This window comes from Chionomys nivalis, chromosome 20, assembly GCF_950005125.1.
Source record: "Chionomys nivalis chromosome 20, mChiNiv1.1, whole genome shotgun sequence".
Taxonomy (NCBI): Eukaryota; Metazoa; Chordata; class Mammalia; order Rodentia; family Cricetidae; genus Chionomys; species Chionomys nivalis.
The window spans coordinates 31,156,200-31,183,252 of record NC_080105.1 but is presented as its reverse complement, the minus strand read 5'-3'; the positions used below and the strand labels follow the sequence as shown (position 1 = coordinate 31,183,252).

General features: G+C 44.7%; 2 protein-coding genes across 2 annotated transcripts in view; one reads left to right on the top strand and one right to left on the bottom strand.

The window, feature by feature from the left end:
* Positions 1–619: 619 nt before the first annotated feature.
* Cenpu (centromere protein U) lies at positions 620–26,482 on the top strand. The gene is made up of 13 exons (XM_057752328.1): positions 620–675; positions 2,371–2,419; positions 4,484–4,592; positions 7,769–7,865; positions 8,905–8,965; positions 9,628–9,975; positions 12,276–12,345; positions 13,560–13,668; positions 18,558–18,636; positions 19,274–19,321; positions 19,683–19,744; positions 22,712–22,868; positions 26,104–26,482. Exons 1-13 carry the CDS (start codon positions 635–637, stop codon positions 26,215–26,217), a joined length of 1,344 nt encoding a protein of 447 aa, XP_057608311.1. The 5' UTR covers positions 620–634; the 3' UTR covers positions 26,218–26,482.
* Primpol (primase and DNA directed polymerase) overlaps positions 26,364–27,053 on the bottom strand; it is a 29,477-nt gene continuing 28,787 nt past the window's right edge. The window contains exon 12 of the mRNA XM_057752558.1: positions 26,364–27,053. Coding sequence (XP_057608541.1) covers positions 26,799–27,053 — 255 coding nt within the window. The 3' untranslated portion in view covers positions 26,364–26,798.

Sequence of the window (27,053 nt, the reverse complement as noted above, 5' to 3'; positions counted from 1 at the left end):
ACACATAAATTTAAAAAAAAAATCATTGCCAAGACCATTGTTTTGACTCAGTTTCCTTCTGGGTTCCGCCGTTTTAGCTCTTACGTCTTTGATCCAATTAAGTTCATTTTTCATTCTTTTGCACCACAAGAGATTTTTTTTTTTTTTAAAATCACGAGTATGGGATCAGAAGGGATACTCCCTGTTTATAAAGGAAGCGGGGACCAATAACATGTCAAGTTCAACAGTTCGCTGTTGCAGGGAGCTAAAAGCAGGACTTGCATTTCTCAAAGCTAGGCGCTCGACAATCATCCCCCAATACAAGAAAATAAACCTCTCGGAAGTCCAGGAGCGGCTCGGGTCCACCCTCACCAGCACCATCCGTATCATGTCCCCGCCCACGAATTTCCGAAACCCTGGAGCGGGATTGGTGTACGAGGGACAGCACGGTGGCAGCTCAGCTGTACGCGTCGGAACTCCGCTCCGATGCAGTGTGTAATCCAGGTCCGGGTCTTCGCCATGCTCTCGCGCTGGAAGCCGGCTGAGCCCGCCCCGGAAGTTGCGGGGCAGAGACAGGACTAGACTCTGATTGGCTGCTCCGAACAGCGCCAGCTTGGCGCCAGTTTTGACTGTCCGGGGTGTCTGGAGCGGTAGGATGGCGGCTCGGAGAAGCTTGAGATACCCGGGGTCCCCGGGGTAAGTGCAGCCGCCCCGCACGCCTCCCAGGACGGGCTCAGCTTGTCTCAGAGACTCGCCGACCCGGCCTCGGTTCCCACAGGTCCGGCCCTAGAGTCGTGGGGAGGGGGATACAGTCCAGGGGTCAAGCTGGATGCGAGAGCAACTCAGACACCAGCGTTGTTGTGTGTGACAAACACATATCTAACGAATTCTTCCTGCTTGGTGATTAGTTGTTGTTTTTCTTTCTCCAAGACCCAGCTGTTTTCGTAATAGAGAACACGGACCCTGCAGCCAAACCAGTTCTGTAGCGAAGGACCAAGCAGCCGCTTGTTTAGTATTTGGGCTGGCCTAAATGCCTAAAGGACAGACATACAGGGTGCGCCGGGCATCTTTTTTATTATAAAGAGAAGTGCATCTGAAAAGAGGTCACTAAATTGTGCTCTGGAAAGGTTGGGTCTAGGATGTTCTGCGAGTGTCTGGCGCGCATCCAAAACCTGATAGGGATCTGGGTAGGAGGTCTTCCGTGGGAAGATTGCCTATGGAAGATGGTGTTTGTAGGTACCGAAGACACTCGGTTTGCAGTGGAAGACTGCAAAGACTAGGGCAATGTTCAAAAAATCTGCTAAGCTATTGTCTTTTGTTTCAGCATCTTGAGGCTTGAGCCTCGTGAAATCTGTTCCTTCTTCACTCCTAAAACACCGGCAGCGCGTACAACAGAGACTGTGTAGGTGGTTATCTTAGGGATTTCCGTCATTTGAAGGTACTCTAGGCCAGCCAAACCAGAAGGAAATTTCTTTGTGTTTTTGGAACACAGACAAGAAAACGCAGGAAAGAGTTTAGGTTAAGCAGCCTGTGTACCTGGTTTTCATACCTACTTCATGGGGGGCGATCAGAAGTCACTTAAGCCTTCTGAACCCCGGAATTGTAGTCTGTAGTTATCACAGATTAAATGTTCTGTCGGTCTGAGAATCGGCTAAAGCTGGGAACTGGTTAGAAATGGGAAAACTTAGCCTCAGCCCAGAGTTTCTGTGGTATCCAATAATGGGGGTGTGGTGACTTCAGGCAATTTGTATTTCTTCTTTCTTTCTTTTCTTTCTTTCTTCCTTTCTTTCTTTCTTTCTTTCTTTCTTTCTTTTTTTTTGAGTGGTTATGAGAAGACAAGGAAGCTGAGAACTGAATTTGGGTCTTCTGAAAGAGCAGATAGTGCTCTCTTTTTTAAGTTTTTTTTAAAATAATTTTTAACTTTATTTTATGTGCATTGGTGTGAAGGTGTCAGATCCCCTGGAACTGGAGTTACAGACAAAAGGCTTGGGCTCGGGATGCCTTTTAGGTGACTCTGACGTCAGGTAAATTTGAGAACCAAGGTTAGAGTGCAGGAGGTCCTCAGGCAGATGTGCAGAGTAAGTCTTGGGAAAATTCTCTTCCTGGCGATGCCTTTTGAAAGCGTCTTATTGCAACTCACAGGAAGATCCCCTTTGTGTTGTAACCTAACACACACAGTGGAGATGGTTTACAAAGTGGGGTGTTGAGCACACGCCCCTTCCCATTCTGCTTCCTTTGTTGCCATGGTGTCTGCTCTGCTCGGTGAGCACTGATGAAGAGAACAGTTGGGAAAGGATTGCCTGGGAAGAATCACAGCTTGTAGTGCTTTCCCGAATTACTTAAAACATTTTTTGATTCCCTCTTTTAACTCTGTTGTCTGTGTTTTAATAGTGCAAAGCAATCAAAGAATGCTCTGGGAAGAACACATTCTAGGAGACATGTAAGTAGTCTTGTTAACATGATTTTTTTTAACCATTGAAAACAAAATCATTCCATAGGAAATACATTTTTGTAGGCTACTCTTGACAAACTTTTTTTTAATGATAGCTTAAAAATTTGCTTTATCAGTTGGCAGTAGTAGCACATGCATTTAATCCCAGCACTCAGGAGGCAGAGGCAGGTGGATCTTAGTGAGTTTGAAGCTAGCCTGGTCTACAAAGCAAGTTCCAGGACAGCCAGTACTGTTACATGGAGAAACCCTGTCTTTAAAAAAAAAAAAAAAAAAAAAAACCAAAAAGAAAAAAAAGAGCCGGGCGGTGGTGGCGCACGCCTTTAATCCCAGCACTCGGGAGGCAGAGGCAGGCGGATCTCTGTGAGTTCGAGACCAGCCTGGTCTACAAGAGCTAGTTCCAGGACAGGCTCCAAAACCACAGAGAAACCCTGTCTCAAAAAAAAAAGAAAGAAAGAAAGAAAGAAAGAAAGAAAGAAAGGAAAAAAAGAAAAAAAATTCTTTTTTGTGCCTAGATTGATATTTTATTCAGATATTGACATCATGTAAAAGTTGTAAGTTGTTCTGTATGGTCATTTTTCACTTATAGTAATTTCTCCCTGCCACAGTTTTTAACAGCTGTGTGTGGGCCTATGGTATTCCTCTTGGTCCATGTAATAGTTTTGTTTTTCTTCAGGAAGTGTTAAAGGCAAGTACATTTGCTTAACACTCTTGATTACTAATTCCAAATACCTATATCACCGTTTCCAGTCAGGGCAATGAAGGTGCTTGCTTTTCCAGGTTAGGGACTAGCTCTTCGGAGCGCTGGTGGCCTTCTGGGCTGTCTGACTTTCTCCGTCTTCGGCAGGTTCCACCCTGCTGCCCTGACTCTAACCTGGATGGTGCTCCCTCACTGTGGGAATCTCTAGCATACCTCTGGGGGACCCTGCTCCGCTCTCCTGCCCACCCCCACTCAGGGTGGCTGAAGTTCACTGTGCCCAGGGGTGGGGTGGGGGTGGGGAGTGGTTCTCTACTCGCTTATGCCGCTTCCCAGACTTTCTGGTCGGCTTTCAGGTCCTCCCTGGGGGAGGGAGTTACCTTGCCTGTGAGGGATGCATCCTTGGCTGGAGAGCAAAACCTAGGCTGTCTCTTGGCACTTCTCCATATAACGCTCTGGATGCGGCTTTCCCTGAGGCTTGTAGTTTTGTCTGCCAGTGTAATTGCATGTCCTTAATATCTTCCAGACTTTCCTTATCTGTAATAATATCCTCTTGTATTTTGTAAGCTACCATAGAAGATGATTTCATTTTGGTCTTTCATCGGGATTAGGGTTTCGCCTGTGTATTGAAACAGATGGAACTGTAAGTCTTGTTCTCTGTCTGGTAGGAAGGCAGCTTTACCCCGTGTGCGGTCAAAACTGCGTATGAGCTTGTGCCCTTTTTCTGGGGGAGGGGATCATATTGACTCCTACATCAAGGATTTAGGTGAATGATACCTGTGGGCCAAAGGTAGCCTGCCATTTGTTTTTGTACAGCCTTGTGAACTAAGAATGGTTTTTGTTGTCTGTTGTATTTTAAAATGATTTAAATAAACTGGACGAGATGGCTCACACCTGTTTATAATCCTAGCACTTAGGAGGACTCCTGTACATTGAGTTCAAGGCCAGCCTGGAATACACAGTGAAACCCTGTCTCAAAAAGTAAAATAAAGGTGACCTAAATGAAGATGTCTCATGCCCTGTGAAAATGATAGGAAATTTCAGTGCCCAGAAGTCAGTTGTGTTGAAACCCAGCCATGTTCATCCCTCCCTCACTTGTCAGTATCTGCTTCTGTACATCATGGCTCTGCTTAATAGTTGGTAGAGAAATCTTATGGCCACCAGAACCTAGTCTACTCTGGTCTCATACAAGTGTTTCATCTTTCCCTGTTCTGAATCATCAAAGTCGTGGCGAGGTTCAAAAGTGTCAAGTGCTTCTAGGAACCGCAGGACTCCTAGGAGGACCGTAGGGTCCTTAGGAGAAGAGAGTGGTCAAGGTCACAATCTCCATTTCAGTGACTGCTTTTATTCACTTTTAGAGCGCTGGTCAAAAGCACAAGCCTAAGGACCCGTTTGACTTCTCGGATAATTCTGTCTCAAGCATGCTGGGAGAAATGGGAGATGAAGAGGAGCTGAATGAGTCCTTCGGTTCGTGTTCTCCATTCCTGTCAGGACGTGGACGCTGCGGTGCTTAGTTAACATGTCCATTATCTAAGGCCAGAGCAGGTTTGGCCTGGAGAACCTCCCAACACCAGCCAGCCCCCTTCCCCTTCCTTTGGTCCCTGGACACTGTAAATTTACTTCTAAACTCTATGGCTTTGTCTCTTCTGACATTTCTTATAAATAGAATCATAGACTATCTATCCTGTTCTGGTGAGCTTCTTTGAATTAGCGTCTCATTTTCAAGGTTGTAGCATGTATCTACTTCATCTTAAATTTTATGGCTTACTAATGCTCAGCTGGTTTTGGGTTCTCTTTTTCTTGATCATAGTGCTGCGCTGCTATGAACATTCACGGTCACGGTTGTGTGTGCGCATGTGTGTGTCTGCATGTGTGCGTGTGTGTGTGTGTGTGTGCATGTGTGTGTCTGTGTGCGTGTGTGTGTGTCTGTGTGCGGTTTTCTGAGACATACCCCTAGGAGAACTGTTGAATCTATAGTGAGTTTATACCAACTTTGGTGTTAACATTCTGACTTTTTTATTCTAGCCAGTCTAGTGAGTATAAAATAGTGTCTCCTTGTGGTGTTGTATGCATAGAGGGTTGATCTACAACACAAACTTCACGATTTTAACCAGTTTTAAACACAGCAGTCCGTGGCAGAGAGGTCCGTTCACACTGCTGGGCAGCCATCTCTCACCATTCATCTTCAGAACTCTCAGTATCCTGAACTCAGACTCCACAGCCAGTAAGCAGCTCCCTGTTCTCATGGCCCGGCCCCAGGCAGCCACTCTGTGAATTGGGCGACTCTAGGAGCCTCACGTGAGGGGAAGGTACATGGCTGTCTCAGTTAGGGTTGCTATTGCTGAGATGAATCACCGTGGCCAGGGCAAGCTGGGAGAAGGGGGCTGTTTGGCTTATACTTGTCGTCACTGCCATCGTCGAGGGAAGTCAGGACATGAACTCAGGACAGAAACCTGGGGGCTGGAGCCGATGCAGAGGCCATGGAAGGGTGCTGCTCACTGGAGCCTGCAGCCTGATCTTCTGGAGATGTTTTCTCACTTGAGGCTCCTCCTCTCAGATGACTTGTGTCAAGTTGACATGAAACTGTCCAGCACATTTGTCCTCTTGTAACTGGCTAATTTAATCCAGTGCATTGCCTTTCGGGTCATGACTCTCGTCATGATTTAGAACTGCCTTTTGTCCTGTTACGAGTGTCTGTGGTGCTGGGGACTGGCTCAGGATCTTGCCTACAGTACAGGACTGTTTCTGTAAGCCCCACCCCAGATGAGTGTGGTAGCACTCTCTAATCATCGCACCTGGGAGGTAGGTGGAGGCAGTAAAACCAATGTCGAAAGTCACGCTTGAGTACACAGCCTGAGCTACATGAAGCTTGGTCTCAGAACACAGCAGCAACAGAAAGCGGACTTGGTCATGCACTCATCTGTCAGTGGAGATTTGGTGTGCAGATGTCTCTGAGTCCCTGCCTTCACTACTGTGCCCACAAGTAGGACCCCTGGTGTACATCAGCCATACCGGTTGTAGGGCTGTGTGTTTGAGGACTCCTCAATGCCGTTTCCCACAGTGGCTGCCACAGTTTATATCTTACTATTGGTGTGTATTGCTCAGCTCCTGGCTTACCCAGCCTTGCTACTTTGGGCTTTCTCCTCTTTCTTTCTTCTCTTTCTCTTTCCTCTTTTCCCTTATCCTGGTTATACTTATGTAAGAGATGTGAAATGTATCTAATGGTTGTATGCACGTTTTCATAACGATGTCAAATATCTTCTGCGTGTGCTCTTGATCAGTTGTAAATCTTCAGAGAGCTGACTACTTGTGAAAGTTCAGGACTGATTTCTTTATCTTTGTGCATCCACTGATGACCCTCACTCCCAGCTGTAGAAGAAATCAATACCATTGCTTAGTTGAGGGCATCACGGAATATATTATCAGCCTTAAAATCATGCAGTTGACATGTTCAGTATTTAAATTGCTATTTATTTTGGAAAGAAAAATTTTTTTTTTAAATATTTATTTATTTATTATGTATACAATATTCTGTCTGTGTGTATGCCTTCAGGCCAGAAGAGGGCACCAGACCTCATTTCAGATGGTTGTGAGCCACCATGTGGTTGCTGGGAATTGAACTCAGGACCTTTGGAAGAGCAGGCAGTGCTCTTAACCTCTGAGCCATCTCTCCAGCCCCTGGAAAGAAAAATTTTAAGTGTGTACATCATACTAACATTGGAACATTAAAAAAAAAAACAAAAACAAAAAAAAAACCTGGTTGCTTGGCTCTTCCCAGCTCCCCTTACAGCAAGTAAGTCTGTTGAGACTGAGACTGGTCACCTCCTTTGCCCCTTCAGATTTTCCATCCCTGCCGTATCCACTGCCCCCAGCAGGTAGGAGCAGCCTTAGCATCCCCTTTCCCTGCCTTTCCACCAAGGCCATGTTGTCACCTACGTCTTCTTCAGGTTCACTTCTTGCCCTAGTGTAAAGGCCCTGCAGTCCAGGTGAACTCGAGAGGACAGGCACCCTCCCCAGTGCCATCTAAATGCTCGGTACTTGTGAGTGATGAAGTCAGTGTAAACTTGAGCAGTTGATAACTAGCGCAGCGGCCTTGAGGGATGTGTACAATAATGCATAGTGGTAAGGAAAGACCCTGTTAGGCTTCCTATTCATGTTTATCTTGTGTTATGAAAACATTTCTATTAATATACATGAGATAAGGATATATAATTTGAAAACATGTCTTTAAAATTTTTTTTAGATTTATTTTGTGTGTATGAGGGTTTTGCTTGCATGTATGTCTGTATTGTGTGCATGCTTGGTGGTTATGGAGGCCAGAAGAGGATGTCCTGGAATTGGAGTTACAGAAGCTAAAAGCCGCTTTGTGGGTTTTGGGAGTCAAGTCCAGGTCCCTGACAAGAGCAACAAGTGCTCTCAGCCAATGAGCCTCTTCTTTAGCCCCTGAAGCCATGTTTCTATTGGCAATAAGGTTTACATCTTCTATTACTGAGGGATGAGTTAAAACATATCTGGGAAGTGGCGTGTGGGATAGACTTTGACTTGCTTGGTCATTTAAACAAAGATTGCCTGGTATCCCTGTCAGGGAATACGACCTCACTTTCTAGACAGTCCATGGTAAATTTGCTCTTTTGTTTTTGTAGACCCTCCTCTGCACAGTACTGTTATTGATGCTGAAGAGGAGCTGCCCAAAAGGCCATCTGCCTTTCCAGCCACTCACGGAAGAGAAGAGGGCAGAAGGTATGGGTCCATCTCAAGCAGATTGTTTGATTTGTTTGGGGAGGGCTAAATTTACTTTTAACTATTTTTTAACTATGTGTGTGGGTGTGTGCAAGTGAGCACAGATGCCCTAGGACTCCAGAAGCGTTGGGTCCCCTGGTGCCAGAGTGATTTAGTTAGGGCTTTATCTCTGTGAAGAGACACCATGACCATGGCAATTCTTAGAAAGGAAACATTCAATTGGGATGGCAACTTATGGTTCAGAGGTTCAGTCTGTTATCATCATGGTGGAACATGTTGGTGTGCAGGCAGACATGGTGCTGGAGAGGTAGCTGAGAGTTTTACATCTTGAACTGCCTGCAACAGTGTAATGTCTGTACCACTTCATGTACTACAATCTTGTAGTGCCTGTACTACGTGTATTATGGTACTGTGCCTGTACTACGGGATGGTTCACGGGCCTGGCAAGGGCCTGGAGACTGACACACACAAATACAGACAGAGACACAGGTCTTGAATTCCCCAAGAATGCCCCCTTTATTGTGTTCCAGGGCAGCATATATAGGGATCCTTAACTGATAGCCACGCCCCAGCCAAACCCATTAGAAACCATTCCCCTGCCATCAGGAACTCCTGAGGGTCTCGTGCTCAGAGCAGCTGCAAACACAGGAAAACAGGTTGCTTTGCTCAGAGCAGCAGCAAGCATTGGAAAAACAAGTTGTTTACAGGAAATTCAGGATCTGGGGGTCCACAGTCCCCAACACAACAAGAAGTGAACTGTCTCACTGGGCATGATTTGAGCTTATATGAGACCTCAAAGCCCTCCTCCCACGAGACCACACCTCCTCCAATAAGGCCACACCTCCTAAAGGTGTCACTCCCAATGAGCTTGATAGGGACAGTTACATTCAAACTACCCCACAGAATTACAAATGGTTTTGTAAGGCCTACCCGCCGCAGGTAGAAAACCCTTCACGGCCCGCTGGTTTTCACACTGAAATGCTGAAGCGCCGTGTAGAGAATGTCATGTACACGGTGCTGATGGCTTGTTGTTTGGCAGCTTGAACCTTTCTGAGACTGAAGCAAGAGGAAGCAGTTCTCTAAAGAGCAGCACGAAAAAGGTATGTGGGAGTGTTCTTTCTTCTCTTATTTCTAAGAAACCTTTCTACTTGGAGTAGATGCAAATAGAGAAAAAAATCGTGTAGCAGTATTTTTTCATACAGAAAAGTCTTAGAAATGATTTTTATAATAATGATATCCATTTGTGAGTGTTTGTATGTATGTGGCATGTACAGTACGCAGCGGACAGCTGTGGGGGTCCCCTCGACACTTCCACCCTGTGGGTCTTGGGGATTGAACGCAGACCTTGTGGCACGTGCCTCTCCCTGTCGCACTATCAGACTAGCCCAGAAAAATATGTTTATGCCCGAAGTGTTATGAAAGACTTCTCAGCTCTCCTTCCCCAGCCAGTTTCTGTGGCGTTCGATGGTGTACTCAGGTTGTGGCTCTCAAAGGCTGAGAGAGCTAGGTTGCATTCTAATCCTGCTGTCTTCTGGATGCTGTGCTCAGTTTTGATGTTTATGAATGAGAAATGGGAATCCCATAGTTTCTTGACAAGGAATCATAAGATTTAACTTTTCTTTGTTTTGAAACAGGGTCTCTCTGTGTAACAGCCCTGGCTGTCCTCAAACTCACTTTGTGAACCAGGCTGGCCTTGAGCTCGCAGAGATCTGCCTGTCTAAGAGTTGAATTTTCTAAACAAGCAATGTTGTTTCCTTCATAGACAAGGAGAAAGCTTGAGCCCATCAGCGATGAGTTTGAGAGCTCTGAAGATGACATAAGGAGGAAAGTGAGGTCCACAGAGAGAACACTTGCACAGCAGCCCCGGGCGGCACCCCCTGTGGAGCCAGCACAGCAGCCCCGGGCGGCACCCCCTGTGGAGCCGGCACAGCAGCCCCGGGCGGCACCCCCTGTGGAGCCAGCACAGCAGCCCCGGGCGGCACCCCCTGTGGAGCCGGCACAGCAGCCCCAGGCAGCACCCCCTGTGAAGCCAGCAAAAAACCTCACAGCCAAGAAGAGGAGACCCCAAGGCACTCAGCCCTCTGCTGTAGGAGAGACTCAGAGACCACTGGTGAGCAGTGTTTGCCATCTGCCCCTCAGAGAGAAAAGTTCATGAAAAAGTTAAGAAGGGACTCTGTTCTTCTCGAGGAATGGAGTTCGATTCGCAGTACCTGTGCTAGGCAGCTTACACTGCTTATGACCGCAGCTGCGGGCTCTGACACCCCTGACTTCTGTGGGTACTTGCATTCCTGTGCACGTACTCCTCTCCCCCATACACAGCATTTAAACGTAGCAAAAATAAATCTAAGAAAAAGATTAAGGAGAATTTTTTTTTTAATTTTAAAAATAAGTTTAGAGCTTTTATTACAGAAAGCAATGTTTCTTTTAGAAAACCAGAAAAATCTAGAAAGGAAGATAAATTTATCTACAGTTCTAAAACCCAAAATAACATCAGTGTCCTGGTGTGTGCTCCAGTCCTTCCGTGGCATCCTTTTAACCAGTGCTTGTACTCCTCTCGTGGGTACCCATAGTATCTATTGATGAAAATTACACTTTTGATGCTTTGATGGGTACATTAATTATTTTTGGTATTGTAATATGATCACATCATTTCTCCCTTCGCTTTCCTCCCTCCAAACCCTCCCATACACCCCATTGTTCTTTTTCAAATACATGGCTTCTGCTTTTCCTAATTTTTAGGGTGTAGGGTGTATGTGGGTGTGTCTTCCTCAGTGTGTAAGTACAACCTGCTTGGTGCTGGATTACACTGTGGCAAAGTCTTCATATGCCCTCAATTTGTTTCCTTATGAAAAAAAATGCTATGGGTCATAATTGTCATAATTTTGTTTTTGAGATAACTGGAATACAGTATCTTGGTTCATGTTCTTATATATTGTTTTATTAACTCATTTGGTTGACTATTTTAGAGAAATAATTTTGCTTATATCGGTAGCCAAAGATATCCGTTCATGAATTATATGTGTCCCCACGGATGTGGTCACAGGTATTCTAAGAGGGATGGGGATTAGACACAGGGTGGAGTGAGACGGGTGAAGCAGCCACAGCACCAGTCACAGCCACCAGAAGCTGCACCGGACAGAGAATGCTTTTACCCCACCCCAACTTACTGGTGTGCTGGGGTCTTGCCTGTGTCCTGACCGCCTCACATCTGCCCCACAGGAGGCTCTCTGCTAAGACTGCCCTCCCTGCCCACACAGGATGGCACCTACTTCAGCCTTTGCTTCCTAAACCATTGTCTGCACCATCTTTGGCTCAATTTCTCTTCAGTCTGTTTTTGTCCCAACTCTGGGTCACATTTTCTTGTGTGTCCGTTTTAGTCTAGAATTTGAAATGTAGTCCATGTTGTTTAGCGATGTTGAGCTCTGTGTCCAGTCCTTCTGTGAGTGGCTGTCCCGGCAGGTCAGCCTGACATTTGCCTGGGGTTTGGAGTTACAGGCTTGATTTTATCCTTTGCTAGGGCGAGTGTGTAAAAGCCTAAGACATTTTCCCATTGTCTAACTTTGTGGGACTCCACCTCTCTGTTTGTCTATAATTGTTTCACATTAATGACCACAGAGTTGGTTGCTTATACACGCACGTTTATCTTGTCGTAGCTTCTATAGGCTGGGAGTCCAGCTTCAGTTACCTGGCTCCTCTGCTCAGGGTGGTAGAAGGCGGAAATCCAGGGCTGACATCTCAGGTGAGGCTTGAATTTCTCCTTAAAGAGTTTTTGAGTTGTTGACAGAATTAAGTTCATTGAGGCTTTAATCCTAAGGTTCCTATGTTCTCTCCTCTTGGAGGTTGAGGTTGCTCTCAGTTCCTGCAGGCGCTATTCTGTGGCCCTTGAAGGATGGTGCCTACACCTGCAGAGCCAGCCCCAGACCCTCCAGGTTCCCACAGTGGCGTCTCACCCACCTGTAGAGTCCAGGGAACAGACCCGGTCCTATTCCCAGGTGCTGCCTGCACTCAAGAGGGAGGGAATTGCGCCTGTCAGTCATCTTGGAATTCTTCATACTATAACCCTTGTGCTCTTCCTGGTAGATCCCATCAGGAGCTGGTTTTAGGATTTGTTAGGCTAGCGGGTCTCGAGTGGGGGATTTCTCAGTATGTTGTCATTGCTGTCACCTCTGTCAGGCATGTTCCCATTAGCACCCACAGATGCTCCTCACTGCCGCAGCGTGTTGAGTGTAGCTTCGTGTACTGGGGCCCCTTGACCCGAGATTGTTCTTCAGTTTTTCCTACGAACTAAACAAGAACTGTAGTTAATATCAGTCGATGGTTTGCTAATGTTGTTGTCCTAATCTTTAAATTTTAGATAAAAAAAATTTTCCTAAATAACTATACTATTTTTTTATTTTGTTTTTTTGGTAGAAAACTCAGAAGAAAGTGAGGCCGTCCCCTGGCAGAAGGAAGAAATCAAGAAGCGAAGCCACAGACTCAGGTACAAGATGGTGTTCTGTACCTTGTCACTTGTATAGCGGATCTCTAAGGTTTCCCATTTTTAAGTTGTCTTAGTTGTTGAAAGAGCAAATTTTATTGGGTGGGCATGGTGTTGAGATAGTGTCTCTCTGGACAGCCCTAGCTGTCCTGGAACTCACTCTGTGGTTCAGGCTGGCCTTGAACTCACAATATCCATCTGCCTCTGCCCCCCAGAGTCTCGGAGCTAAAGGCATACACCACCATCTTGGCTAAAACTGCCACTTGATTAAGGAATTATGACTTTGGAGTGACATTTTTTTTTTGTATTTTATCATTTTATCATGAATTTAAAAAAAGGAATACTCATACATGCATATAATATTGTTTGATAAAATCCAACCCCATTCTTTCCCTCTCCTCCTTATTCGTCTAAAGTTTAGTTCCCAGTACCCACACATCAGGCAGTTCACAATAGTTCCAGGGCATCCGTGCCCTCTTCCGGCCTCTGGGTGCCTGCACACACTCACGCAGACACACAATAAAGCTAAAGTCTTGTGTAGATGAGGGGATTGCTGCAGCAGTGAGTCGCGTCCTTGCTCACTACAGTCAATTGTAAAGAAAGCCTGATCCCTCCCCCTTTTGTTTTCTCTTCCCTTTCTTTCTTTATGTTTTTAGCCCAAGCAGTGGTAGAGATTTAGCTCCTGGCCTTGCCCATTCTAGGAAAGTGGTTGGGCTGTAGCTCCAGCCTCTTTGTGAGCTGCTTCCCGCCTCGCGGACATTTTTATGCACAATTTATCAACATGGTTTTGTTGTCAACATGTTTTTATTTCTCTTGGAGAAGTAGAGAGTGAAGTTGCTGAGTCATAAGATAGATATATCCCAGTTTCCCAAGTCATTGTAAACTCCTACCATATGCTTGCTGTACAGTTAAAAACAGCACGGAAAGTAGGAATGGTGGTGACATGTGAATAAGTGTGATAGAGTTTAGTGGAGCCGGCAGGAGACTCCACTCTGCAGCACACTGACAGTAGACCCTGTCTCAGAAGGCCGGCCATAGTCGCAGGAAGGAGTGACAGCAGGCAGGTTTGTTCTCTGACCTGGGGCAGGGAGAAATGAATGGGGTTTTAGCTCTTTTTACACCCTGGAGGACTACTGTCTTCAGGGTTCAGGGTCCAGGACCTAGAGCCAGTTTGCAGATAATGATTGTATTAAACTGACGTGTGCTTAATATTCTAGATGCTTCTGAAAGTATGCACATTTGGTGTCTAGAAGGAAAGAGACGTGGTGACGTCATGGAGTTGGATGTTATTTTGTCTGTGTTTGAGAAAACCTTCCTGGAGTATAAGTAAGTCCCTTGACGTTGTAATCCTTGGACCTTGCTCAGAGTTCCGCTGTGTCCATACTAGTTTCAGTGTTACTGCATTTAAGATGTCTTCACATTTTCATTATAATCCTTCTACATACATTTATTATGCTAGTTTCAAGTTATTGAATCATCTAGTCTAGACGTTTCTCATAGACATTAATTTAATCTAGAAAGAAGTGTTTCCCCAGTGCTGTTAGATTTCTCCGTCAGAACGTGTATGCAGCTATGGCCACACTCCAGGCCCTTCTGTCTCCCTTGAAAGCAGTGGTGAGGGAAGAGCCCGTGGCTATGCAGCTCCCATGGCTCATGCAGAGAACAGGCTGCAGCAGGGCTTCACTCTTTTGTGGCACCAACCAGCTCCCAAATCACAACTCAGAGACTTCTTGTTAGTTATGGATGCTCAGCCTCATCTTATGCTTGCCCCACAAGCTCTTATAACTTAATTAACCTGTCTCTCTTCATCCACATTTGCTTTGGGCTTTTTATCTTTCTTTCATTCTGAATGTCCTACTCTATGTCTGGCTGCCTGGCTGACCCTGAGAAGCTCCCTTTTTTTCTCCCTCATTTTCTCTCCATTTTCCCTTCTAACATAGATTTCTCCTCCTACATATTATCTCTGCTCACCAGCCCCGCCTATCCCTCTACTGCCTAGAACATTTATTGGACGATCAGTTTTTTATTAGACCAATCAGGTGCCTTAGGCAGGCAAGGTAAGACAGCAACACGTCTTTACATGGTTAAACAAATGCAGCATACACAACAATGTATGTATCAACAACAAATGTGACCCATCTTTGCATAGTTAAAGCACTGTTCTACAGCACCCCTCTGGGCAGCATCAAGATAGATACGTGCACCTTGGTTTTCTTCTCCAGCCTGGGGTTCGCTGGGGAAAGTTGGAGAAACAGCCGAAGCAGTCAGGGCTCACTCATTTCCCTCCAGCGCAAGTCCAGCTTTGTACTTTCCTGAAGAGAGTGATTCATAAAATTTAAAATCTTAAACAAAAATATTTTAAAATGCAGCCTGGCAGAGTGGGTCTGAGAGACATGGACTAGTCACACCCAGCTGTGAATGCATCTGGCCTTTCTGAGAACAGGACCCACTGGGAGGATAGTCAGCTAGTCAGTGAGTCAGCTAGTTGAAGCTTAGGAATCTGGAGGGCAGAAGCTGCATGCTGGGAGGGAGTGGCTGTGGAGGCTCCTCTGCTCTGGAGACTTGCCCAATGCTTACTTCCTGAAAGAGGTTTATCTAGGAAGGCAGGCTTACATCCAAGGAGGGATCCCCATCCTGCTGTGAGCCCCAGTGTGGGGCCCACCGCCGACACTGGTCTTAGACTTGATAGAGCTCACTAAGGTGTTTAAGGGTAGCTGTAAAGGGACTATGTGAAGTGCTGCAGACTGCCCTCATCAGTCGTGGGTGGGGTCAGTGGGCGGAATGCTCACCATTGCTCCAGAGGAATGCTGGTGGATGCAGCTGGTGTGAAGCAGCTCAGGAGGAAAGGGGTTTATTTTAGATCACAGTTTTGGGCTGTGTTCAGCACTGTAAGGGAATCCGCTGCATGACCCTGAAACAGCTAGTCACTTCCACTGTCTGGGGAATGCAGACAAGCTTGCTAATCCTGCTGGCTTTCTCCACTTACAGCCCATGCCCCTACCCATGAATGGCGTCACCTATGTCCAGGGTGGGTCTTCCCACCGCAGTTAACTCTACAGGAAGATCCCTCCCAGGCCTGTCCCTGGACACCCTGGTCTAGACTGCCCCTGCTGCGGCGGTCTTCCCCGGTGTTCTCGATTGTATAGTTGAGAGAACTAACCATCCCATCGCGTCTACCAAGGCTCCTCATCTCACTTTTCCTCTGTCCTCCCCCTCGTTCCCTGCTGCCGCCACTCCAGAGCTGTCAGCCATGGTGCTGTCTACCCAGGGCAGAGAAGTGCATAGTCACCCCTGCAAACAGTGCTGCTTCAGCTGTCCTGATAGCCGTGAAGTAGACAAGTAATTTTTTATTGTGAAAGCACATCACAGAGTATTCCACTGGCCGTTTTCTTAAGTGCAGAATGGCGGGCTATCTGCGCTCTGTACCCGCACTTCCAGAACTTGCTCATTTGCAGAACTGCAGCCGTTAAAACAGTTGACCACCTTCTCCTCTCCGTAACAGATGCTTTGTGATTACTGGTAGATTTTTGTTCCTCCCTCAGTTCTTTCTGTGTAGATAGCCAGAAGTGCAATTGCTGGATAGACTACATGATACTTGTTTTTTATCTTTTAAACTGTCTGATGTTTTTTTGAGATCTCCACACCATTTTATACTTCTGCCCTCAGTGACTGGGAGAATGGCTCAGTAGAGAGAGGGTTTGCTGTGCAAACGCAAGGCCTCCCGTGTGGATCCCAGCATCCACATGCAAAGCTAGGTGTGGCTATGCACAGTTGTGTCTCCAGGGCTGTGTGGGTGGAGATAGGAGGGCAGCTGGGGCTTTTTGCCTCCAGCCTAGGTCCTGGTTTACTGGGAGACCCAGTCTCAAAGGAGTAGGAGAGTGATCGAGGAGGGCAGCTGCTGTCCTCTGTCTCTGCAAAGACACATGCTCCCCACCACCACACTGCAACTTGTCCACCGCTTGTTCGGATAGTTAATGCTCACGCGTGTAGATGTAAGCTTGTTCGGTAGCTTTCATTTGCTCCCCTCTTGCTTGGTGTGACTGGATGTCTCTGTGTGTGTGGCAGCCGGTAGCCATTTTTCTGTTTTCTTTCAAGTCCTTTGCTCATTTTTTCAGTTGGACGTTTTGTGCATGTGCTGATTTTTAGATACATTTGGATATTGTTCCTTTATCAGATTTACGGCTTGCAGATGTTTCCTTGCATTCCGTGCGTTGCCTTTTCATGCTTTGGTTGTGCATTTGCTGTTCAGAGCTACTTAGGTCAAGTGGATGCAGTTAGCCAAAACACACACACGAAGAAATACATAACCCAAGTAGATCTGTATCTGTTTTTCCTAAGAAATAGTTGCAAAATACTCAACACAATTTTAGTAAATTGATTTCAACAATGTATTAAAAACAAATACTACCGCCAAATAAGATTCATCCAAGATATACAAGACTGATTCAACTTTAGAAAGCAAAATAAATATTTTCAGGCTAAAGGTGAAAAGTTAACATGATCATATGTTAAATTCAGGGAAAGTATTTGACAAAACCCAATAGCCATGCGTGTTTTTTTTTTTAATTAAATTAGGATAGATGGGGCTTCTTTAACTTGATAAAGAATTATCTACAAGGAACTTAGAGCTAGCGTACCGATGACGGGAAGTAGAAAGGCTTTCCCATCAGCTCAGGAAGCAGGCAAGGCTGTCCCCTCTCAGCTGTCAGTCTGACATTATAATGTAAGTCTTGGCTAGCACAGTAGATAAGGGAAAAGAGCTGAGAAGTACGGAGACTGCAAAGAACAATCCATTACATCGCAGGGACTAGCGGAATCTGAAATCAAAGCCTAGCACCACTGGCGTAAAGTAATGCCCCAGATAAGGTCTATGTAAGAGCTGTGGGAAGAACAGTCCAAGACTGGTAGAAGAACTCGAGGCGGAAGTGCATGAGTGCAGCGGTATTGATTATTTATAAATAAACTCAGTACTGTCAGCGTGTCAGTTCTTCACGACTTATAGCGCCAGGCAATTTCAGAATCCCTGTTGTGGGTATTAACAGACAAATCCTCATGTTCCTGGAGAGGAAAAGTTGAGAGTGGCTGGTGCTGCCGTAGGCTCACTATAAGCTGTGGCGCTCAGTGCAATGCAGTGCTGGAGAAAATCAGACGGCAGGGAGCCTGCATGGGGTCTGCTAGTGACGAAGGGGCAGGGACAGCACAGTAGAGGCTGTCAAAAGCAAACGGTGCTGCAGGCTGGCTGTGGGGTGCACACCTTAATCCCAGTTCTCTGGAGGCAGAAGCCAGCAGGTCTACACTTGTGTTCTAGGCCATCCAAGACTACATAGAAACCCTGTCTCAAAAATGAAAAGAAACACAGGCACTACAGCAGTGGTACATGGTGAGCAACCAGTGCTGCCCCTTAACACACTCAACTCAGTTGGATCACAAACCTAAATGTAAACCTGCAAACTCCCAGGGGAGAGCGAAAGGGAAAACACAGAGTCTGGGATTTGACAGTGACTTGCTAACAGCAGGAACGCGACCCGAGAGTTAATAACTTCTTCTGCAAGCATGAAAAGATCGTCCACAGACTGGGAGAAAAGCTTTGCAAGAGATTTATTTGTTCCCCAGTGACCCATGCTTAAGCAGGCAATCCTAATTACACAAGGGGGATCAGAAAGAAAGTAGAACTTGAAAAGAAGGGATATGCTAGGAAAGGGAGAGGAATAGGAGTGAATAGTGAGTGGGCTTTGATCAAATAACATGTGTGTATGAAATTATAAGAGAACAAACAGTTTTTGAAAGATATATGTGATAAAGGACTTCTCAGAATTTACAAAGAACTCTTGAAAACTCAATGATAAAACCACTGGATTTGGGGTGTGGCTCAATGGTAAAGGGCTTTTCTAGACTGCTCAAGGCCCTAGTTTGTCAATTGACAACTCAGTCCAGTCATAGGCTGGAGATCTAAAAGCAGTTATCGTGTCCTGCCTCAAGGTTCCCAGAGCCTGTCCACCAGGTTTCTTCTCTTTCATTTGCTCCCTGGTCCTTTCCTCTCACTTGTCTTATTCCCAATTTTATTAAGTATGAGAAAAGCTATAGGTTTTACATTATTATATTAGGTAATTAAATAATATGTGCCAAACTGTACGTACTTATGTATCAAGTAAATGAAATGCATCCTTCAAAATCCTTTATGATACCTATTTTGGTTTTCTTAAAACAATTTACAGACAAAGAGTAGAGTCTGAAAGATGTTGTCAAGCCATCAACAAATTTTATTTTAAAATTAAAGGAGAACTCTTCAGAATGGTAAGTTCACTGGCATCATTATATTGCTTAAAATTACTTACTTATTTCTTTTGAGATAGGATTTCTCTGTGTGACCCTGGCTGTCCTAGAACTCACTTGATAGACCGCGCTGGTCTCAAACTCAGAGATCCCCCTGCCTCTGCCTCTCGAGTGAGTGCTGGAATAAAGGTCGCACCACTATGCCTGACTGCTCTAAAATTTTTAAACTAAATTTTGGCAAGCGCCCTGTGGCTGTAGACAAGCTTGCATTTGCTGGCTCTGTGGCAATGAGCACGTGAGAACTACTCTTATTTCCTTTTGTGGGTGTGTGGATGTGGAATTGCACACGTGCGTGGATGTGGAAGCCAGAGGCTCTGCCAAGTAACTTCCTCAATTGCTCTACAATGTATTTTTTGAGACAGGGCCTCAGTGAACCTGAAAGTCGTTGATTTCACGAGACCGGCCAGTGAGCTCCGAGGAGTTCCCACCTCCACCAGCACTTGTTAAAGCCAAACGTGCCGGTGCTGGAGATCTGAACTCGGGTCCTTAAACTTTCAGACAGTTTATCAACTGGTGTCTCCCAGCAGCTTCTCATGTGGAACTTGAAACACTTAATTTTGGCAAATTCAGCATGCTTGTGTTTCTGTTGTCATTGTAGCTTAAAAAAGACCAGGTGCTGAGAGCTTTGAAAAGGAAGAACACCCAGGTGAGGACTCTTAGTGAGTCACGGGGTAGGGCGGGAGGAAGTAAGCTGCTTTAGTTTAGAGCCTGCACAGTTTGTGTAAGGCTTTGTGCTTTGGGTCAGGTTTTTATTTGATTTTGTAATGTTAATGGAGACTAAGGAATGGGGATCTCTGTTAGCCTGCTGTCATCATTTATAAAGAGAAAAGTTATTTGGGCTCAGGCTGACTACCTGGCTCTGCTACCTTTGGGGCCTGTTGTGAAATGCGGCTGCTAAGCAAGCCAAATCAGAAGCAAGAGGAGGGTCTGTGGTCCCATGCCCTCCCCCCAGCAAGCAGAGTGAGACTTCTGCTGTGTTAACCTAAGTAAATTATTGTATTGCCCAGATGATTTCCAACATGGAAAAGAAACGGCAGCGTTTAGTTGAAGTCCAGGAGGAACTGCTTCGGTAAGATAATACCCTCTCCTGCTGAGACCTCACCTAAAGGGCAGTAGAAAAGCTTGTCACTTAGGGGAGTGCGGCTTGCTGTGGTGACCCACGACACGCCCCAGAAGAGCTTGTCACTTAGGGGAGTGCGGCTTGCTGTGGTGACCCACGACACGTCCCAGAAGAGCTTGTCACTTAGGGGAGTGCGGCTTGCTGTGGTGACCCACGACACGTCCCAGAAGAGCTTGTCACTTAGGGGAGTGCGGCTTGCTGTGGTGACCCACGACACGTCCCAGAAGAGCTTGTCACTTAGGGGAGTGCGGCTTGCTGTGGTGACCCACGACACGTCCCAGAAGAGCTTGTCACTTAGGGGAGTGCGGCTTGCTGTGGTGACCCACGACACGTCCCAGAAGAGCTTGTCACTTAGGGGAGTGCGGCTTGCTGTGGTGACCCACGACAAGCCCCAGAAGAGCTTGTCACTTAGGGGAGTGCTGCTTGCTGTGGTGACCCACGACAAGCCCCAGGTTTCCTTTGCACTTGGATGATCAGTGTCAGCAGATTCTGAGGCCCAGTGGCAGAGTGCAGAGTCTTAGCAAAGAAGACTCAGCATGGATCAGCATGTCTGGTCTGAGCCTCAGGCAGCCTGATCACAGACTTAATGAGTAGACTCTAGGATTAGACTGCCTGCAACTTGAATCAGGCTCTTCCAGGGACTGCAGACTTGGGTGGGTTACTGACTTTCCCATTGCCGCAGGCCCCTCTTGTGCCTGTGGATCTAATTGTATCGTTCCTCAGAGGGTATTGAGTCGGTGAGTAAGCACAGGGAAGAGTCCTCTGCAGCGGCTCATACACATAGTTCTGCTTAGGTTGTTTGCTTGTTTAGTTTTTGACAGATAGTCTTGCTGTGTAACCAGGCTGGCCCCTGGCTCTTTAGTTACTTTTGAAATACACACTCTACTATGTCAGTCATGTTCTGAGGTCTGGAGTGCGGTAGTCCCATGCACTGGTTGGGAAGACTAGTGCACACATGAGTCCGGCAGCCTGCATGTACATCTTGTCCTTCTGAGGTATGGGTGCTGTGTGAGGCAGAGGCTTAAGTGAAGTAGGACAGGCTGAGGATTGTGGTTCAGCTTAGAGCACCTGACTGGCGTGAGCAAAGCCATGAGTTCAGTTCCCAGGACCACATGGGTATGGTAGCAGGAAGTTTGAGCAGAAAAGAGATAAGTCATCTGGAATGGTTTAGATATAACGCTGTGACCCAGTTCTCTGAGGGTTAGCAGGGTTCCACCACCCAAGGCCTCTGTGGGTCCCAGGCGGGTGAGAGGGAGTGGGTGAGCAACCTGGGTGGGTTGGTGGGGCAGCCTGTCCCACAAGGTCCCGGAGAGGAGCCAAGGTGGGTGAGAGACAGAAGCAGATAGGCACACCATGAAGAGTGAGTTTGGGTATAGTTTATTCAGTAAAAGGGAAGGGGGGGGTGAGAAGGCTTCAACCACCTCTGCCTAGGCAGAGGGGGGAGTGGGCGGGGCTTGTCTCTTAAAGGGACAGGACAGATTATTACGTCAGCAAACTCTTGAAATACCATGTAATTAAATACTAGGTTCTTGGGGGACAAATTAGTTGTCTGTTCCATTTTGTTTGCAGATTTGGTCTATGGGAGGCACTAGAAAATGTGTTCGTTGGCGCTGGCCAAAACATGCGGTAACAGTTGACGGCTTATTTTATGGAGGGGCACTTTCCTAAAGGCTCTATTCATTTGGCCCACTCTTAGTCGGTATGACTCCATGAGATAAGTTATCGTATGGCTTTGTTATAAGGCTGTTTTGTTAAACAGTGGGAGGCCATTGAGATGTGTTGAGACCAGCCTCTTTAGTTCCTTCTCTAGGTGTGATTGTAGCAGGACAAACATTTTGAGAAAGCATAGTAAAGAAAGTATATGATGGTCTTAACTTTGCATATTAGACACTTAAGAGGGGAGTCACTGCCTCAGCTGGTTCCGCCCTTAGGAAGGACAGGGAATGCAATCCTACACCTCCAACCACTGCGACCAGTTCAGTCTGGAGTCTGCTGAAGAAATAACTGCTGCAGTTGTCCACTGTGAAGAGCTCTTTTTCAAGTTGAAAATTATGTTTTGTTTTGTTTTTCTGATCACAGTCCCCCTCCCTCATCTCCCAGGCCCTCCCCACTTCTCTACCCATCCAGTACCAGGCCATCTTTCTCTCTTTAGGAAAACACACAGACAGATAAACACAGAGAGGACAAAGAAGCACGAGAAACATGTGTACAGATGCACTATTCTTACATCTGAGAAGATTCCTTTTCATATTTTTATTTGCCTTTGAAACTGGCAGCCTTCCTTCTCAGCCATAAATCACAAGTTACCCATTTTCTTCATAGGTGAAGAAACTCAGCCCTAAAGAGGCGGCTGTTGGCCCAAGGTCACACATCTTTCTAGCCAGGCCTTGTGAGATTTTCTGCTGATTTTCTTCAGCCTTGGAAGCTTGAGGGGATTTTAATAAGGGAAACTTTTTGCGTGGCCTCCTAGCTAGACTGTCATGCAGGCTATTCCTGCCTGTTAGCCAGATTCCCGTGGAATCCGTAGTTCCCAGACTCAAATGACCTGGTGAAGTTTAGCATCTGTGAGGCTCGTTAGCCATGGCTGTCCCTGCTACCTATAGCATAGTTGAGATGAATAGGAACATAGAATATGATTATGAATTATGCTCATACTCTGAGAGGTAAGCACAGGTCAGCTAGCCCACCCCTGGTTTTTCCTTCTTCTCCCAGATGCTCATGCACTGTAGACTGCTGGACTTTATTGTATGTCATTTATGTAGGAGAAAATGTTTGTTATTTCTGGTTTGGGTTTCTGTTCTTTATAGTTTGGGCATTTTAATCTTTCAGTCCATGAACAATACATATCTTTCTATTAATTTGTGTTTTACATAATTTCTTTTTAAGATTTAAAAAAAAATTTTTTTTGTTGTCTAGATTAGAACCACAACTGAAACAACTACAGACAAAATATGATGACCTCAAGGAGAGAAAGTCATCACTTAAGAATTCCATACATTTCTTATCTAACTTAAAACAGCTGTACGGAGACTATTCAGATGTTCAAGAGAAAGAACCAAAGGAAAAGGAGGAGGTGAGCCCCACTCAAGCTTAGTGTGTGGCAGAAGCTGCTGCGGGCACTCGCCTGTAGAGTGCCAGCGGCTCTGTCAGTGTAAGTCAGCGAGATCACAGCGTCACCTTAGCTACTTAGTGAAGAGAAGCATCCGTGCCACTCCTAAGTGTCCTTCAGAGAACTGTACTGGAGGGCCGTGTGTACTGTGTACAACTCATGGTTTCGTAGCTGTTTCACAGAAACGGTAGGAATGGCTTGAAACGTTGAGAAACAGTAAAAGAGTTGAGAAAATGTAGCTTTCTTTTCTTTTTTTTTTTTGAGAAGGTTCCATGAGGTGCTGAGAAGAAGGTATATTCTCTTCTGTTTGGATGGAATATTCTATAGATGTCTGTTAAGTCCATCTGAGTCATAACATGTTAGTTCTCTTATTTCTCTGTTTATTTTTTGTCTAATTGACCTGTCCAGTGTTGAGAAGGAAATGTTGAAGTCTCCCACTATTAGTGCTTGGGGTTTAATGTATGATTTAAGCTTTAGAAGTGTTTCTTTGACATATGAGGGTGCCCTTATATTTAGGGCATAGATGTTCAGTATTGAAATTTCCTCCTGATGGATTTTCCTGTGACTAATATGAAATGACCTTCTTTGTTTCTTTTGACTGATTTTAGCTTGAAGTCTATTTTGTTAGATATTAGGATACCTGCTTGTTTCTTAGGTCCATTTGATTGGTATATTTTTTTCCCAACCCTTTACTCTGAGACAATGTCTTTGAGGTTGAGATGCGTTTCTTGTATGCAGAAGAAGGATGGATTCTGTTTTCGTATCCAATTTGTTAACCTGTGCCTTTTTATAGGTGAGTTGAGTCCGTTTACATTAAGGGATATTAATGACCAGTGGTTGCTATCTCCTGTTAATTTAGTTTTTATCGTTGGTGTTGTTAATTTGTGTGCTTTTCCCTTCTTTGGGATTTGCTGCTATGAGATCATCTGTGTTTTTATTGGTGTAGCCATCTTCCTTGGGTTGGCGTTTTCCTTCTAGTATTTTGTATAAGGTTGGGTTTGTGACTAGGTAGTGGTGAAATCTAGATTTGTCGTGGAATATCTTGTTTTGTCCTTCTATGGTGATTGACAGTTTTGCTGGGTATAGTAGTCTGGGCTGGCATCTTAATAGTCTCTTAATGTCTGCATGTTTGACCATGACCTTCTGGCTTTCATTGTCTCCATTGAGAAGTCAGGTGTAATTCTGATAGGTCTACCTCTATGTTACTTGACCTTTTTCCTTTGCAGCTCTTAATGGTCTTTCTTTATTCTGTATGTTTAGTGTTTTGATTATTATGTAGTGAGAGGACTTTTTTTTGGATCCAGTTTATTTGTGTTCTATAAGCTTCTTGTATCTTCATAGGCATATCTTTCTTTAGGTAGGGAAAGTTTTTCTTCTATGATTTTGTTAAATAAATTTTCTGTGCCTTTGAGTTGAACTTCTTCTATACCTATTATTCTAAGACTTGGCCTTTTTATGGTGTCCCATATTTCATGGATATTTTGGGTTAAGCTTTTGTTAGATTTAATGTTTTCTTTAACTGATGAGTCTATTTCCTCTATTGTATCCTCAGTGCTTGAGATTCTCTCTTCCATTTCTCTCTTCCATATTCTGCTGTTCATGCTTGCATTTGTGGTTCCTGATCTTTTTCTCATGATTTCTGTTTTTATAGTTCCTTCGGCTTGTGTTTTCTTTATTGTTTCTATTTCAGTTTTCAAGTCCTGGATAGTTTCTTTTATATGTTTGATTTCTTTTTCTTGGTTTTCTTTAAGCGATTTGCTGATCTCTTCCAATTTTTTGTTTGTTTTTTTCCTTCACTTAAGGGAAGCTTTCTATTATTTTAATACACTTTGAAGTAGCTCCTGGGACTTCACTATTGCTATGACACCCAATTAAGATTAATAGGAATGTTTGCTAAAAAAATTGTAAGTTTAAATACCTAATAGAACTAGAAAAATATGATTATACTAGTAGAATTTTATATATATATATATATATATAATTACACCTATTGGATGGAGTATAGAACTGTACCAATAAGGAATTACACCAAGAATTGTGTAGAGAAAGTGTATTTGTAACCTCTAAATTCAATTTTAAGATCTGATATTGATCTAAGTTTTCCTGAGCTGAAGATCTGTTCATATAGTAGAGTTAAAAAAATATGTTTTTAAAATACACTTAAACTTTATTTTAGGGATTTGATCACTAAATTTGTGAAAGTTAATAGTAGCTTTGACGTAATCTGTACATAGTTCTTGGTTGAGCCAGGATTACTCTTTCATGTGCTAGGCAAATGCTCTCCCAGATCTACCCCAAGGCTTGAAAACCAAGCTGTGGTAACTGAAGCAGTCTGCTGTCCCAGATGAGGCTGTGTGGGACCTTCAGTGCCTGTTGTACCCTTACTGTCAGGCACCTATCCTTCTTTTCCTGTGACATCTGGATATGTTCCACCTCTTCCTAAATTAAACCCGCAGCTGCTCCAAGTGTATTCTTCCCACTCCTTTGAGAGCAGGTGCTTGCCTTGAGTGGAGATGACCTACGTCTGTTGAGTTGATTTCTCTAATAACACGGTATGTGTGTGGCAGAAAACAAGTCCCATTGTTATGAGGGCTCACCACTGTCTGGCAGCTTTTCTGCTCAGTTTTCGTCACTGAGAAAAATAACTTGGAAACACATTTGTCAGCAAGCTGCTAAAAGTGTAGTAAATTATTTAACAGGAATTTAATTTCTCTCAGATAGTTAGCAGGAAGTTTGGCTTTGTTAATTATTTCCAGGTCATGAGTTGGATTTCGAGTAGTGTTATAACTTTGTTATAACATTTGGATTGGCAATCTTTAAGGCTTAATTGATCCTCTAAGTAACTTTCCTAAATGAGACCTTTGAGATTATTTTGCTGTAGACTTTAACAGGCCAGATGTTCTCATTCCATTAGTTCTTGCAGTAAAAGGAAACTCGCTGTAGACATTTCTGTTTAAAAATAAATGAGATCAAGTAGACCCTACCTACCACTAACACACTTGCCTAGTCCAAGTCTGAGGCATGACTTGCCATTTTCAGTCATGCAGATACCACAGTTCTTGTGTTGCCTGGGATACAGAGATCTACTCTGGCTTTGTTGGTTGGTTCTATTCAACATTATATTCTGAGGAGCTGGGATGGGCTAAAACATGGTTTCCTAATGATGCTAGTTAAGCAAGTATTGCTCTTTCATCAACAGTATGACACATCTAGCCTTCCAGCTCTGTTGTTTAAAGCAAGAACGATTCTGGGAGCCAAGAAACACCTGAAAACCATCAACTATCAGCTGGGGAAGCTCCTTGAGCAGGAATGAGACCACAAGCTGAGTCAGCCTCCTGCCACCATCTCTCCTGAAGCTGCGCTCTTGACACTCTTCAAACTTCCGTTCTGAAAATAAGTGTGGCTTACTCATCAGAATTTATTATCACTTTGTCATTCAAACTAAATTACACCTGTTCAATTGTAGCAGTTTCAGAAACCATGTAGTTCTGATTATTATTAATAAATTTCAGTCTTGACATGTTAGTCATCACTTGGCATAAGAGTTTTACCCTACAATAAACTTTTAATGATGTCAGTGCAAGCATGGAATAGTTTTGGTTAATTAGGAGCATCTATTGAAGTATGTCAAAGTTAATCTTCAATAAAACTGGCTCAGGTAAAAAGCAAATTATTAGAAAGCTAAGTGATAAAACGGTTGTTATAAACAGGTTTAATAATAAGCTAATGTAATTTGATTTTTTTTTTATGGTATTGCAGATTAGATGCAGGGCCTTGCACATGCTAGGTAAGTAGTTTACTCTTGGGCTATAGCCGCAGCCCTAATTTAACATTTATGTCATCAAATCTCAGGCTTCAGGCAAACTGTAGCCTCATTATGTATCCTGTCCATGGTTAGCTACTCTGTAATGCTTCCATAATGAGTTCGTCAGGAATATCGTCCATTGCACTCCTGTCACCAAGAAGACTCCTGTCTGCAGCATCAGCAAATTCAGCATCTTCTGTGGCTTCTAGGAAGCAGGCATCGTCTTTGTCATCCCAGTCAGCATCGGAAGACTCGCCTGGTAACAGGCTGCTGGATGATGGGATTTGAGAATTCTTGGCCAGTGAGTTGCTGAACTCGTCTGCTTCATCAGAAGTGAACTCCTC

Bases quoted from the DNA above. Each gene is read 5' to 3' on its own strand.
- Cenpu (XM_057752328.1), top strand. From the start codon at position 635: ATGGCGGCTCGGAGAAGCTTGAGATACCCGGGGTCCCCGGG. The intron at 8,966-9,627 runs GTATGTGGGAGT...TTTCCTTCATAG, and splicing joins TAAAGAGCAGCACGAAAAAG to ACAAGGAGAAAGCTTGAGCC. The intron at 12,346-13,559 runs GTACAAGATGGT...TTAATATTCTAG, and splicing joins AAGCGAAGCCACAGACTCAG to ATGCTTCTGAAAGTATGCAC.